General features: G+C 42.9%; 1 protein-coding gene across 3 annotated transcripts in view; it reads right to left on the bottom strand.

Moving 5' to 3' along the window:
* The window catches only part of Ptprm (protein tyrosine phosphatase receptor type M), a 694,512-nt gene that overhangs the window by 419,929 nt on the left and 257,579 nt on the right, over window positions 1-17,004 (bottom strand). For 2 of the 3 annotated variants that reach the window (XM_075956537.1, XM_075956538.1), the window contains exon 1: window positions 16,233-16,501. In XM_075956537.1, the coding sequence (XP_075812652.1) occupies window positions 16,233-16,496 (264 nt within the window). In that variant the 5' untranslated portion in view covers window positions 16,497-16,501. Of the gene's footprint in view, window positions 1-16,232; window positions 16,505-17,004 lie in introns of those variants that run through there. The other variant, XM_075956536.1, reaches the window with a different exon arrangement.

The following is a 17,004-nucleotide window of genomic DNA, read 5'->3' as shown; positions in this document are numbered from 1 at the left end:
ACTGCACACTCTCCCTGTCTCTCAGCTCCTCCAGTGCAATCTCCCAGTCTCATCCCCAGTCTCCTCGCTCTGTGCCCCATTCCCAGGGGACTAAGCAGATCCGGATGGAACACTTCATGTTCCTACAGCGGGTAACCACCCCTCAGTCTGTCCCCCACCCAACCTATCCCACCCTCAGTTCTAAGTGTCTGATGGCCACACCTAGAATCACATTTCATCTGAACACCCTGGGGCCACACCTATAAAAATCCCAGAAGAATTTCCTACCAAGAAATACACAACCACACTTCCTTAAGAACCAGAGCGGGTAACAGAAACCAAGAAACAAAATACCCACCCAGTGAAGATAAGACCAGATAGCTACACCTAGACTCACAATCCTGCCAAGCCCAGGTGTGTAAATGCCAGTGTTCAAACACAGTAACAGCCAGGACAATATGTCTCCACTAGAGCCCAGCAACCTTACCACAACCCCAACCTATAATATAGAGTTCGTTGTTAAATATTGTGGATATTTTAAAGATTCCCAATATATAATTCCAGGTTGCTTTTTGTAAAGACTATATTTGTTTACATAATCACCATAAATATATGAGAGACTATTTCATTTTCCATCAACACATAGTATTTTAATTTGGCAATGTTTTAAAATGTCATAAATTTGATATATTGTTATTATCTGGACATATCTGCACACTGTGGAGAAAGGAAAAGAAACCCAGATCAAAGACACAAAAATGTATTCAACGAAATCACAAAAGAAAACATCCCTAACCTGAAGGAGATGGTATGAAGGTATAAGAAGCATATAAGACACCAAATAGATTAGGCCAGAAAAGCAAGTCACCATGTATAACATTAACCATGGTTAAATAGTTTGGTAACCATGTAATGAATGTAATCAACATATAGATAAACACTTTCAGCAAAGTAGCTGGATAAAAAATTAACTCACAAAAATTTGTAGTCCTCCATAAGTAAAGGACAAATGAAACGAGAAAGAAATCAAGGAAATATATAATAACCTTAAACAATATAAAATATCTTGGTGTAACTGTAACTAAGAAAGTGAAAGACTTATATGCTAAAAGCTTTAAGACATTGAAGAAACTGAAGAAGATATAGGAAGGAAAGACTTCCCATGTTCATGGTTGGTAGGATTAAATATAGTAAAAAATGGCTATTCTATCAAAAGCAATCTATAGATTCAAGGCAATCCCTACCAAAATTCCCACAAAATTCATAGACCTTGAAAAGACAATTTTCAGCTTCATATGGAAACACACAAAAAAACAGGATGGCTAAAGTATTCCTAATCATAAAACAGCTGCTGAAGGATTAACTATCTTGGTTTCAATTTATACTACAGAGCTATAGTAATAAAAACAGTATTATTATTGACACTAAACAGACACGTTGATCAATGGACTCAAAATGAAGACCCAGACATAAACCCACAGACCCATGGACACCTAATTTTTAAAAAATATTTTTAATAATTCATTTTATTTATTTCATGCAATTGATATTTTGCCTGAATGTATGTGTGAGGGTGCTAGATCTTGGGGTTACAGAAAGTTGTGAGCTGCCATGTGGGTGCTGGAAATTGAACCTGGGTCCCCTGGAAGAGCAGCATGTGCTCTTAACTGCTGAGCCATCTCTCCAGCCCCTGGATGCCTAATTTTTGATAAAGAAGCCAGAAATATACAATGGAAAAAAAGACGGCATCTTCAACAAGTGATACTAGTCAAACCACATAGAAGAATACAAATGGCCCCGTATTTATCACCCTGTATAAAACTCAACTCCAATGAAACAATGACCTCAACATAAAACTAGATATACTGAACCTAACAGAAGAAAAAGTGCATATATCCTTGAACTCACTGGCACAGGACAAGTCTTTTCTTTCTGAAGAGAACACCATTAGCTCAGGCACAAAGATCAAGAATCAATTAATGTGTTATCATGGCACAGCAAAGAACACGGCCATTTGGATAAAGCGGCAGCCTACAAAATGGGAAAAGATTTCCTACCAACTGCACATGTGACAGAGGGCTAATATATAAACTAAAAAAAAAACCTAGATATCAAAAAAACAATTAGCCCAATTAAAAACAGGGAACAGATCTGAACAGAGAATTCTCGAAAGATGAGAATCAAATGGCTAAGAAACACTTAAACGGTCAACATCCTTAGCCACCAGGGAAATGCAAATCAAAACTACTTTGAGATGTAACTTGGTTTATTGTTTTTAGCCATTCTGACAGATACAAGATGAAATCTCGAAGTTCATTTTGTATCTGTCAGAATGTCTAAAATCAGTAAAAACAAGTAACAGTTCATGTTGGTGAGGATGTAGAGTAAGGGGAACACTCCTCCACTGCTGGTGGGAGTACAAACTTGTATAGCCAGTATGAAAATCAGTATGGCAGATTTTCACGAAGATAGGAATTGATCTACCTCACGATCCAGCTGTAACACAAGATCCAACTATATACCCAAAGGACACTTAATCCTACCATACAGACACTGACTACTGAGAACTCAAAAACAATGGCAACAGGTTTTTGATCCTACTGCACGTACTGGCTTTGGGGGAGCCTAGGCAGTTTGGATGCTCACCTTACTAGACCTGGATGGAGGTGGGTGGTCCTTGGACTTCCCACAGGGCAGGGAACCCTGATTGCTCTTCGAGCTGATGAGGGAGGGGGACTTGATCGGAGGAGGGGGAGGGAAATGGGAGGTGGTGGCGGGGAGGAGGCAGAAATCTTTAATAAATAAATAAATTAAAAAAAAAAACTATGTGCATTGCTGCACTGTTCACAGAAGCCAGAAATTAAAAACTCCCTAGTTGCGCCTCAACAGAAAATTGGATAAAGAAAATGTGGAACATTTATACAATGGAGTATTACTCAGTCATTAAAAAATGAAACCAGTGGGTGGTGGTGGCGGCACACACCTTTAATCCCAGCACTCAGGAGGCAGAGGCAGGCAGATCTCTGTGAGTTAGAGTTCACATGATCTACAGAGTGAATTTTAGTATAGGCTCCAACGCTACAAAGAAACCCTATCTCAAAAAACAAACAAACAAAAAACGAAACCAAAACAAAAAATGAAAACATAAAATTTGCAGGTAAATGGATAGAAGTAAAAAAAAATCATCCTGAATGAGGTAACCAAGACCCAGGAAGAGAAAATATTTGCTTATATGAGGATATTAGCTGTTAAGTCAATGATAACCAAGCTATAACCCATAGAACAACAGTGTATAGATAGATATATAGAAAGGGACAAGATATAGAGAAAGAGACAGAATGGTCTTTCTATGAAAGGGACATAGAATAGATAGCTATGGATGTATAGGAGGGTATGGGAACAGGAAGATCAAGTGAGGAGGGGGGACAGAGGGAGGGATGATGGAGACACTAGGGGGAGAGACAGGTAAAATTAAGAGCCATTTGAACAGTAGTATGAAAACCTAATACAATAGAAACTTCCTAAAATACATAAATATGAAGTTGTCAAATAATGGGGAAGACAGAGCCTAACTGGACATCCCTTGTTACCAAAAGGAAGCTGCTAATATGAGGATTGGGTTACATCTAATTAAGTTGTTGGCCAAAGGGGTCCCATGGAATACCAAAGTAACCCAGGCTGTTGCCAAGACTGTAAGTTGCTTTCCATAAACTGACAATACCCATGCATTAAACGTGAAAAAGTTGATTTGGGTCTACATGGACCCTTCACCCATACATGCTAGCATCTTCGGTACAGAAAAGTTCTCCACCAAAAGGGAAATGTGAAGACCAACCCAGCCACAAAGCCCTTGGATCTACAATGACATCCTACCTGCAAGGCACGCTAGTGACACAAGTTGTGGGAGTAACCAACCAAAATCTAATTTGACTTAAGGTCTACTCCATGGGATGGAACCTGTATCCACACTGCTTGGGTGACCACAAACCTGAGAACAGATAGCCCAGGGACCTAGGGGAAAACCAAAGACTACTGCTATAAAAATATTTTAAGTAGGATGAAGGTTCTATGATATTAATTAAGGTAGCCATCAATCTGACTACAGGGCAAGGCCAGTTCGGGCACCCTCTCCATTTGCTTAGGGTCTTAGCTGGGGTCATCCTTGTGGATTCCTGGGAATTTCCCTAATGCCAGGTGTCTCACTAGCTCCATAATGGCTCCCTCATTCAAGGCATCTCTTTCCTTGTTCTCCCTCTCTGTATTTCCCCCATATTGACCATCCCAGTCCTCCATGTTCCTCCTTCCCCTTCCTCTCCTCCTCCCCTTCTACCCTCCCTTCAGCAACCGATGGAAGCAGATGCAGAGATCCACAGCAAGCACTGGGCTAAAGCTCCTAAAGGGACAAGGGGAGGATTTATTTGATCTGCAGACACGGGCGGCATGTTGGCATTTACCAAACACAAATGAATACATTGAAAACATCCTGTTAGCCAGGCTTGGCTTTCTTCAGGGTACTTTTAACCAAGACTTTTAAAGAAAGCCTAATTTAAACTTTTATTGATTGACTAAGCAGCTGAAACACTTCTACAGTCCAGGCATCTTTTGCATTCACTACGTAGTTTTCCAAAGCCAACCGTGATGAGTACCAACTGGTCTACCACTTGGGGACCAGTAGCCTGATTCAGAAAGCTTGGATAATTTTTCTAAAGTCACACAATATTTAGCACAACTAGTATGCAACTTGAGGCTATTTTCCCTCCATGTATGGATTCTTGTCATGTTACCAAAATATAATAAGCAGATCTATAATATGTAGCACACATGTATACACATGTATATATATATATATATGTGTATATATATATAATAAAGAATACAAATATTGTGGGGTTTCTTTACTGCAGTGTTCTTGACTATGAAGATGGGGTACAGGGATAATGACATAGCTATAAGGGAGGGTTTTTAAGCCACAGATTAAGATTTTGTTTGACATCTGAAGACATGAAAGGGAGCGGCTGACAAAGAGGATGTTTGGGGGGCTCTGACTAGGTTGTTTATATGCAAATCATTCAAGAGGTAAAGGTCAATTAGACAGCCCAGGAAGCAGAAGGGATTCTCAACTACACCTACGGGTCTGTCCAGCACCTGTTACAACAGATGTGTGGGAGGCAGAATGAGGAAGTGAACCCCATGTTTCTTAAGACCTGGTGGGCAGGGTGAATCCCTTTACATCCTGTGGTTTTCAGGGGCGACTTCCACAGTGCAGAGGTTTAGAGTCATGTTTCAGCATATCTGACACATGACATACTTTTAACAACATAAAATCTTAAGCAAGAATTGGCAACAAATGCCAGAGGCCAAATCTGCCCTCCCACCTATTTCTACTTCGTTCTTTTATCAAGCTCAGGATCGTTTTATAGCTTTCAATAGCGGGAGGAAAAAAATCAAAACAATATCAGAATCTGTGCGATGGAGAAGAACGATAAGAAATTCCAATTTCCACGTCGTCAATAAAGTTTTATTGGACGGCAGCCATGTTCAATGCATTTACATTTTGGCTTTGGCTGTTCCCAGACAACCACCAGAGAACTGACTAGTTGCCACAGAGACCGTGTGGGCCGCACAGCCTGAAATATTTACTCTCTGCTTTCAGAGCCTTTTCCTGCTTGGCTTTCCGGCACACTGCCATTCCTCTGGTTAACAAGAAAGCACATGTCAAAAGCAATACTTTGTCACAGCTGAATACAATATGCCTGCGCCCTAGTAATGGCAGGCAGCAACCCCACTCCGCTGCTTTTGCTTCTGTTGCATTAAGTGTTATTTTAAAAGCCCACCATGGATTGGAATATCATAACCAAGGTTCTAAGACACATAATTGCAACCTGTCAAAACTAAACAATAAACGCTAATTATTTTATAGAACACCCCCACCCCGGCATGCTGTACAAAGTAAAACAAAATCCAATGCACAAGTCAAAATTTTCTCTATATAAAAAGAACTACTGAGAAAATGTAATACTTAAACATTAATGTCTCAGCTTCATTCCTGTGTCCTGCTGAACTGCCTACCATCAGGGGGTTTGGAGCGCACACTACTGTCTGCTTGCTGCTCTAGTTTTATTCTATGGCTACAGAGTGATGAAGCACCCTGTCCAAAACCAGCTCCGGGGAGCAAAGAGTTTATTTCAGCTTACACTTGCTTGCCACAACCCATCGCTGAGGCAGGACAGGAACTTGAAGCAGACATGTCTTAGGGTTACTATGGCTATGAAATATCTATGACCAAAAGCCAGTTGGGGAGGAAAGGGTTTATTTGGCTGATACATCCTGAATCACAGCCTGTTGAGAAAAAGTCGGAACTCAAACCAGGCAGGGACCTGGAGGCAGGAGCTGAGGCAAAGGCCATGGACGGGTGCTGCTGACTGGCTTGTTCTGCCTGCTTTCTTATAGAAACCCAGGACCACCAGCCCAGGGACAGCGCCACCCACATGGGATGGGCCCTGCCCCATTAATAACTAATTCAGAGAATGCCCGACACGCTTGTCTAAAACCTGATTTAACAGAGGCGTTTTCTTAAGTGAGGTCACCTCCTCTAAGATGGCTCCAGCTTGTGTATAGTTGACAAGACTACCCAGAGAGAAGGCATTGAGGAACAATGTTTGCTTGACTCCTTCCTGCAGGCTCACACTTAGCTATTTTTCTCTGCAGTCTATGACTCCTAGCCCAGGGATGGAACCACCCACGGTGCTGGCCCCTCCTCCATCAGTTAACAATGAAGATAATCCCCCACAGACGTGCCCACAGACCAATGTGTTCAACAGTATTTCTCCTTAATAGATGCTTCCCTCTCAGCTGACTCCTGGCTGTGCCAAACTGAAAACTAAAGATAACGAAGACATTTGGCTTTTAACAAAACACACATTTCATGTGTAAATGTGTATCTTAGTTTGGGTCTTTGCGGCTGTGGAAAAAAAAAACACCATGACGAAATGCAATTTGGGGAAGGGTTTATTTGGCATCCACAACTCAGTCATACTCTATCAGTGAAGGAGGCCATGGCAGAAACTTCTGGCAGGAATCGAAAGGCAGGAAATAAAGCAGAGAGCATGAAAAAATGCTGGTTACAGGCTCACTTCCCATGGCTTGTTCAACTTGCTTTCTTATACAACCTAGGACAACCTAGCTTCAGGATTCCCCCAACTCCACCTCCCCAGGGACGGGATTACAAGAGCACACCACTGCACTGGGTTTTTTACTTAGGTTGTGGGGATCTAAATTTGTGGCAAGAAAGTTACAGTCAGACATTTTCCAATGACCCCCCCATCTGTTTTTTTTTTTTAAAAATAGAAAGCCATTACCCTCTAGCCCCATCTACACTGTGATTATATGACAGAATCAGAGCCATCCTTATTGCAGAATAATTTTATTGCAGTATTTAATTTTACGTCTTCTTTGTTTCTTGGGATTGGCTTAATGGAAAATACAATCCAGCTTTATTACTTAGCAATTCTTTGCCCAGTAAATCTGCAACCTCCCTAAATTTCTATGTAACCCTCTGATTAATCCTTGCAACATGTTAATGGTCATTTGTGGAGATGCAGAGAGTAGCAAAGATCTGAATTGCCCAGAGTCCTAAAGTCAAGCAAGGCAATGCGCTGTCTCTTGCAAGCTTTCATATGGTTAGAAAAAACATAAAGTCTCCTTATGATGGCCTTCGTCTTTCACAATTGGGATATCTGTATTAGTGGTTTTGCATTTTAAAATGGCCCCAAATGTAGTGTTGAAATGCTGTCGGCAACTGATCTTAAGCGTAAGAGGCTCTTGATGGGACCTATAGGGGAAGCATTTGTGCTAAATAAGGTTTTCCCAGGCAAGAGGAATTGTGCTGTTGTAAGTTCAGCACAATACAAATTAACATAGTGAGGCCATGAATTGAGGGCTGAGCCAACACAATGTGACCAGAGGTTTAACTACAAAAGCAATGGTACAGTGCAGGAAGCCTCCCGCATCCTTTGGTTCTATAGCCACAAACTCAATTGAAGATGGGAAATATCTTAATACAAACACAGGTCTGTATGAGACACGCACCGGCTTCGGATGCTATCTTTGTTCCACATGAGATTGGGCACGTTCAGGGTGGTATGATGCAACACTGCTCTCGTTACACCAATAACAGCAGAACATCTATTTATATAGCATGGCACTGTGATAGTAGTGATTATAAGTAATCCAGACAGGATTTAAGGATTCAGATCCCAGGAGGATATGCCTGGGTTACATGCAAATATGCTAACTATGTTAAAGAAAGAACTTGAGCCTTCACAGATCTGAGTACAGGCAAAGGGGATGCATGTGGTCAGTGCTCCAGACCCAGTCCCTCAAGGGAGATGTCTGTATGCACCAAGTCGGTATTCTATGACTGCAGAACCTCATTACTACACAGATTGAGAATTCCCTGTAGTAGTGTTTGGGTTATTTTAGATCCCTGCATCTTTTCATCAGATTCTTCCTGATGGTTCAGATATCTACAACCGGGGGACCGATTCAATATTCACTAATTCTCCCCACTAACATCTCAGCAGACTGCTTTCCCCCACAGTCCTCAGAGACTTTGGGGACAGTCATTTGCTCCCAGATCAGCTGGGTCACTGGGTGTGCTCCCCTTTGCCCTCCAGATGCCTTTCTGGCATTAATTACCCTGTGCGGGGGGGGGGGGGTGTCAACCCCTCCTCTGTGTGAAGCCTGCCAAAGAAGAAGGGAGCTATCCAACACTGCAGCATCCTTATCCTCCCTGCTTCAGTACAGAGCAAAGTCAGCCCCCCTCCCTGCTGCCCCATGCCCATGTGTGCGAGCAAAGACAGGGGTTTGCTCACCCATGCCAAGGGCCATGTTCAGGTGCAAACCGCCTGCCAGCTCCCTAGACACTCAGCTGAAGAGTGTGTCTGTCTTCACGTCCTTGCTGGTTTTAACTTAGATCAAACCCAAAGGCAGGTCCTACCCATTTTCTGTAAGTTTTATTCTGCATTGCCAAATGAATTAAGAAAAGACATGTAAGGGCTGGAGAGATGGCTCAGCAGTTAGGAGTGGCTACTGTTCTTGCAGAGGACCTGAGTTTAGTTCCTAGTCCTTATCGGGAAGCTCACAAATGCCTGTGACTTCAGTTCAAGGCATCTGACATGTCTGACCCCCATGGCCACCAACACTTCTGTGCACACTCACACACTCACTCACACACAATTTAAAAATAAACCTTAAAAAATAGAGAAGTAGAAACACAAATCGTGAAACATCCCCATAATGTAACAAAACCAAAGAAAGCCTTCACACTAAGAACTATGAGCAGGCTGCTTTAGCACAATGCAAGAGTCCCGCTGAGCACCCACAAACCCGTTGGTTCCATATTCATTACAGAAAAGGGGTGAGGGTAATTCTTTATCTAGGCGTGGTGGCACACATCAGTAATTCCAGCATCCAAGAGACTAAGGCGCCTCGGTTATATTATAATATCCACTTTCAAACAATAACAGTAGCAAAATATAAAAAAGAAAGACAAAGAAGGAAATTCTTCAGTGCTCATTTCTGTTGGGGCAGCATCGGAAAATATAATGTTTTGTTATATAAAGACACTCACAGGACAGCATCAGGTCAATGGAATTAATTATTGGTGCTTTGGGATGCTCTTTATCCATTTCATCTATGATTGCCAGGCTGGAGTAAGGCAATCATGGCGTCACTCAGGCCAGGCAAGTGCTAGACCCCTAAGCTGTACCAAAGTGAGTGTGTGTGCGTGCACGTGTGCGTGCACGCGCGCGCGCGTGCATGTTGTGCGATTACACGATGATATCTTTCCCTTTAGAAGACTATGATATGATCGCAGTTCATCTCTTTCTTATATACAGCAGGATACAAGAAAATTAAACTGGAAAACAAAACAAAAGCAGGAAATTACAAGAGACAGCTCTGATAAGCAAGCAAGCAGCAGCAGCCACCCGAGGTGTGAGAGTGCCCACAACAGCAGAGGTGCCTGTCTTTGATGTCAAATACAAGTCGAGAATGAGATTTAGAGACGTGGCAAATTGTAAAAAAAAAAAAAAAAAAACAAAAATCAAGAGACACGGTGTGAAGATTAAAAGACCATCACACAAATTACAAAACCTCTGGAATGCAGGTCCAAGTCAATAATAAAGTGAGAGCCTCCTGGGTCCCCACTCGGTTTTTAAACCACACTGTTCATGTTGTAGAAGAGCAGAAGGCTGGGTCTGGAGCACATGCGCAGATGGGTCTGGGGCAGATGCGCAGAGGCACGCCCATACTGGAGGGACAGTTACGGCTCACTGTCACACCAGATTCTTCAGGTTGTCCCAGAGGCAGAAAGTGATTTAATTGTCCTGCACTTAGAGCAAGGGCCACAGGCACAGGATTATGTGAGCGAAGGAGGCGTGGGCTGGGTTTCAGGTGCCTGTCAATTTCGCATCTCCCCAGCATGCTTCAGGGAACAGACTCATGCCACGCTCTGGAAAAGTCACAGCTGATGCCAGACTCCAGCTGGGCCCGCTCCTGCCCTGTCCCCTCCCGGAGTCTCAGAAACACACCTGGGTCCCTAGCCAACCTATACAACAAGACTCCGTTCACCTTGACTAAACCTCGCTGACCAGCCAATGTCTTCTACAGGGAATAATCGTTGACGCTAAACGTGAAGGGGTGGGTAAGATCAAACCATTCCTATTCCCTCAACTCCTCATTTACCAGCAAAGCTGGCAGCTGGCAGCTGGCAAAGGGGAAAGCTTGGTTTAGCCTCCCCGGCTTACAGACAGACTCCTTTGTGTCCTTCCTACAAAAGAATTGGAAGCAGAGCCTAGACATTCACTCCTAATCTTCTCCCTGGGCCATCAGCACACCTAAGAAACCTGATTCAATGGGGGGATGCCAGGGAATCATCACCCTCCTATTTGATGGCCCCAGCCCCACTTTTTCCTGTTTATAGATGGAGCTCCCAATCCCTTTCAGGGAGGGGCAGGCCAGGAACGGGTTCCCAGGCTACCTGTGGGGTTTCCTCTTTACAAAGCTTATGCGAAACATCCTGCCTTCCCGACCTTTGATTGAAGAAAGTATCACCTTTTTCAGAAGCAAGTCCAGAGGCCCTGGGGCTGTCATTATGATTAGGAAGAACTCAGAGCAATCGATTGGTACTCTCTGGCTGCTGGGGCCATCTGAAAGGTGGGGGAAGGAGAGGGAGGCGGGGAGGCACAATCAAAGAGGGAACTGTTTCTTTTTATCAGGACAATGAAGCCAAGGAGGTGGATATGAAAGGAGAATATTCTTCAAATGGCAGGAAGTCAATGTCTAAATCTGGAGAAGCAGGTGCCCCCAGGCAGGGAGGAGCCTGCACTGCCCCACAGCCTCTGAGCCCCAGCAGGGCAGCTCTGAGGAGCAACAATTAGACCAAACATTAATTACGGAATTAAGTATGTGTTAATCACCAAATACTTGACAATTTGTGTTTTAAGGAGCCACAATTTAACTGCAATTAGCCGTATCCCATGCAGGTTACCATTTTGAGTATACCTGCACGGTAGTCTCCCATAAATAGTCAGGGCCACACAAAAGAACTGCAGAAGAAGGCTTACCTCTGAGAAAACATGTTTCAAAACTCTAACTGTCCAACGAAGGCCATGGTAGACAGTGATTTCCATGCCTGCCTTACCAAAGTGAGTTTTCTTTAACTACCTATTCCGATATTAAATAAGAAGTCTATAGAAGGAGCTGCAGGCTGCAGGCTGCGTTCCTGCCACCCAGCTCCTGGCTGCCTGGCTAGCTTATGCCCTGAAATAACAACACACAAACTGTATTCATATAAACACTGCTTGGCCCATTTCTATTAATGTGCGCTTACCAGGAAGATTCTAGCCTACATCCATCCTGGGTCGGAGCTTCATCGTGTCTGCCCTGGAGAGGAGAGGGTCATGGTGTCTACGCTCACTTCCTCTTCCTCCCAGCATTCCGTTCTGTTTACTCCACCCACCTACGTTCTAACCTATCAGGCCAAGCAGTTTCTTTATTGATTAACCAATGACCTTCCTCCATCGTAAGTCCTTTGGAGCAATCATTTTCCCATCTAAATTCATATTTGCTGCCAGCTGGGGGTACAGCTTGCTGGGAAAGTTCACGGTTAGCGTGGTGCACCAGATCCTGGTCCACAGCACCACAACTCAAACACACAAAACACTAGTCCTCATGTGACTGGTGTCCAAACTATCCGAGAAACTATCAATGAAGATACCTTAATACTATTTCACAACTATATAAATCTATGCTCCTTTCTGTACTCTGGATAGACGTTGCGGCTCCTGTTAGAAAGCAGACGTGTGTTGAGGGAGAACTCACTCCTGTCTCCTTGGCAGAGGCTCTCACGGGTCCTGTCTCCTTTAAATCCTTAGGTATCCAGGTTTGGGCCCAGAAATAACAGCTGAGAATACATCACTTGGATATTGTTTCTCATACACTGAGTCTCCCCAAGGAAATATGATATGCATATATAATAACACAGCTTCTTCAGTATTTTCAAATTAGAGCGATTAGTCATCATAAACCAGGTTCATATCTTCCATCTAGGACAAGACTCTATATAGAAAAACTGAATGAGATTTTTCATCCAAAGCAGATGAACCCACCTCCATGATTCATATTTTTATGTAGTGATATTTCATTTGTATTTTAATAAATAAAGCTTGCCTGAAGATCAGAGAGTAAAACATCCACACTGGTCAGCCTTCCAGACCAGGCAGTGGTGTCACACACCTTTAATCCCAGTAGACACACTAGTTTGCCATAGAAACTGGGCAATAGTGGTACACGCATTTAATTACAGCACTAGAGAGGAATATAAAATGGGAGGAGACAGCACTCACAGTTTCATTCTGAAATTCCTAGAGGCAGAATTGCCATTTAGGACTGAGGTAGAGATAAGAGCCATTGATTGGTTGTTTTGTTTTTCTGACCTTCAGGTTGAACCTGTCTCTGGGTTTTTATTAATCCTGCTACATTTGTAAGAGCACTGAAAGACAACCACCATCTGTTCTATGTGTGCTGGTCTGTAGCTCACGGAAGTCCCGCCTCTGGCTGCACTGATCTGTCTCCTATCTGTCTGCCCTCCACTTTGGATGACACCTTGGGTGAGGAAGTGGGAAGGAAGCTATGCCGGGTGGTGGTTTCCCTTTATTCCATCTCTGTCAATACAGCTGACTCTCTTGCAAGTAGACAAGATAATGCAAGTCTCGATGGTGGCTTTAAGGCTGATGCTTCCATGTTTACTTATGTTTCCTGCGGAGTTCTCCTGTATCATCTGGGATGTGCTCTTTATTAAATAGTATATGTTGGTATTAGGGCTCTGGCTTTGGGTGCTTGCTGCCCCTCAGCAGAAAAGGGGCAACTATGAGGGAGGGGTAGCTCCACTTTATGCCTTTGAGATGCCAAATGCCAGTGTATTAAAGAATTGCTGGAAAGCCATCAGTTCAAAGGATGACACGATTCCTAATGATGCAGCTAGTGAAACGTTAATGTCCAAAGTACTAGCATCAGAAGGCAGGGAGCCTTTGTGAAAGGGATCAGGTTGTGAGGATGGTGTTCCCATAATGGAGTTAGTGCCCTTGGAAGAAAGGCCACTGGCCTGGGATTCCCACATTTCTGCAAATCAGTGTGTTGTGTTTAGGCCACCCAGGCGATGGCTTTGTATTATTGCGGCTCAGTGGGATATGAAAGCCATGGCTTGCACAAACCCTAAGCTATGAGAACCACGCTCTGATCATCGTTGGTAAATCGCACACTCTTTGATAATGTAAGTGAGAGAGGGAGGATTGAGGGCCTTGCAGTTTGGCTTGGGTCCATAATTGGAAGGCAAATCATTTTTGCAGTAACTGCTCAAGAAATAAGAATGCGCTGAAAATGACCATAGCCTGATAAATAGAATCATCCTATTGCAGTGTAGTTGAGTAATCCCTTTGATAAGCCTGGTATGCTAAGATTGGTCAAAATTAAGTCATTCATTGAATATGCACCAGTTCTTTAGCAAGGTATAAAAAAAGACAAAACAGAAATTCTAACCTTGATTGTGGTCAACATCATACCAAACCATGATGAAAGGTCTTATAATAAAAACTGGCTCTATGATTTAGGAGGGCAGAGCTCTGATCAAAGTGAAGGACATTAGGACAAAGACGGGCAGGACAAACCCTGAGGCAGCTCAGTATGTCCCAGTGTTCTGAGCTGCGGATGAGCCTGGAGTATGCTCCACAGGAAGGAGGAAGAATGACCAAGAAAGATTTCCCTGCTTTGAGAGGGTCCCACCCCCATGCTTCAATACACAGACATGTTAGCCATCCATATGAGCACACCCTGAACCCTTGCTCAGCCAACCCACTGCCTTGGCTTGCTGTTTAAACCCTGAAGGGAGGAAACCCTGTCCCCAAAATTCACATTTGAATATTACATTGTTAACTGGCCACTAGTACATTTATATTAAAATAAAGTATTCATTAAATAGAATTATTTTCCTTGAGGAAAAACAACATAAACAGAGAAAATTTATGACATGATAATGCAAAAAAAGGGAAAAATCACTTATTGTTATCTTACTAGTTAGGGAGATGACACATTTTATGCATTTGTTTTATAACACATTTGGTCTTTATTAGATATTTTTAATATAAGCGTGAAATTAAATACATTGCTTTATACTTATTTTATTGTCTAACAAAAGTTTAAGTATATCACTAAATAATCTATAACTTTTATCTTTTAGAAAATTTTGCGTGTATGAGTGCTTTGTCTGTATGCGTGCATATGTACCACAAGAGGTTAGAAGAATGTGTCAGATCCCTTGGAGTTGGGTGAAGGATGGCTGGTATGGATATCACAGGCTCAGGTCTTCTGCAAGAGCAGCTGTTGTCTGCTGAGCCATCGCTCCAGACCATAATATTATTCCCATTGGCTTCTAAACAAACTTTTGTGTTGAGGTAGTAGAAATTAACAAACCCCCTATTACTGAAAACAATACTACTTCTGATTTTACTACTGTTTATATTCTTGTTCTTATGGTTAATTATTTGCAATCAGTCTCCATTGTGTCTTTAGGGGAAATTCTTAACAGGAGATAAATTTAGGTGCAATAAATTTAAAAACCATTAAAACTTATGGCCAAAGTACAATCTAAAAAAGAGTCGAATCAGGTACCTGTGGAGTTAGAGGGCTTTCTTCATGTTTTAATTTCCACTCAACAAACATTTATCATTCCTTAAATATCAGACATTATTTCAGGTACTGGGGTATAAGGATGAGTTGGACAAGGAATTTATAACCAACCCATTCATTACCAGTGTCAGCTGTGGGTAGCGAAGCTGGGCTTTAAGGATCCTGACTATTAAACCGTAACCCACTGACTGATAGACTGTCAAACACTGCTTGCGGTGGTTTGAATAAGAATGGCCCCAATAGGTTCGTGTGTTTGAAATACTTAACCCTCACCAGCAGAACTGTTTGGTAAGGACAGGAAGGTGTGGCCTTGTTGGAGGGAGTGTGGCCTTACTGGAGGCGATGTGTCCGTAGGGGCAAGTTTTGAGGTTTCAAAACAACCAAGCTATTCCCAGTGTCTTATGGTCTGCCTCCTGGTTCTGTCTCAAGTTGTAAGCTCTTAGCTCTTGCTCCATTATCATGCCGACGTGCCTGCTACCATGCTCTCTACTATGGCAGCCACAGATTCACCCTAGGAAACTGTACGCCCACATAAACTCTTTCTTGAATGACTGGCTTTTGTCATGGTGTCTTATGACAGCCATAGAGAAGTAACTAAGACATTAGTTACTGGTTTGCTTTTTTTTTTTCTTAAAACAATATCAGCCTGGACAAACAGATTTGAGTTATGTTTTTGTTTTGCTCACATAATCATAAGATTCACTTTAAAAGATAGCCTGGGCCAGGGAGTGGTGATGCACATCTTTGATCCTAGCACTCGGGAGGCAGAGGCAGGAGGATCTCTGTGAGTTCGAGACCAGCCTGGTCTATAGAGTGAGTTCCAGGACAGCTAGGACGGTTATAGAAAGAAACCCTTTCTCGAAAAACTAAACCAAACCAAAAGAGCCTGGGTCACACTTACTACGGCCATTACAAACCTTCTTACACATGATACTAACAGAAACACCACTTAGAACTGTAGAAATTAGAAGACGATTTAAGACATGAAGTGGTAAGAAAGTGCCTACCTGGTAAAAGTTGGGCCAGAAGGTGCTGATAGCCAGTTCTGCCCTGTGCCATGTGCGGGTTGGGTCTCCAGACATATTCCAGATAGGGTTCCCCAATGGTCCATTATTCACCTTCACATAGACACTGAGCAACCCAGGGGCCGAGTTACTCTTACTGGACACAAAGTAGTGAAAATCGATGCAGTGGGTGTCATTCTCCTTAAGCTGGGGCAAGAGCAGGTGAGCCCGCTGGCCCTCGGGTTTCCCGGAAGCATTCACCAGCATGAAGGAGCCTGTGGAAACAAAATCAGAGTGTTACAAACCAAGTCAGCATCTTCTGGGAGCCTCTGAAAAGCCGCTGTCATTTGTATGAATTGGCAATGTAATTACACATATTTCACTTAAGCTTAAAATAGAGGTGTGTCTTTCTGTCTAGCCCAGGCTAGCCTAAAACTCACGAACCTCCTGCTTCAGTCTCATGGACACAGGGATTATGGCTGCATGCAACCATAACGGGTATGCTTAAAACTCCAATCTCTTTCACACCTTTTTGGTTTGTTTTTCTGCTGCTTCTAGCAATCCCCAACATGTTAACAAAGTCAATGACGTAAACTACCCTGGAGAGGACTGCAATTAGCCTGTTAGATACCAAGCATGGTATAGGCGATTCATAGGCCGGCTGCCACTTGCATTTATTTATATTCAACTCAATTAAAACCTCCCGGCAGTAAAATCATTCAGCTCCTCAGTCACGCCAGCCCCACGTCAAGTGTCCAATGGCCACATGTGACTA

Source organism: Microtus pennsylvanicus, chromosome 22, assembly GCF_037038515.1.
Source record: "Microtus pennsylvanicus isolate mMicPen1 chromosome 22, mMicPen1.hap1, whole genome shotgun sequence".
NCBI classification, from domain to species: Eukaryota; Metazoa; Chordata; class Mammalia; order Rodentia; family Cricetidae; genus Microtus; species Microtus pennsylvanicus.
Note: the sequence above shows the minus strand (reverse complement) of the source record. Positions and strands in the feature narration are given on the sequence as shown.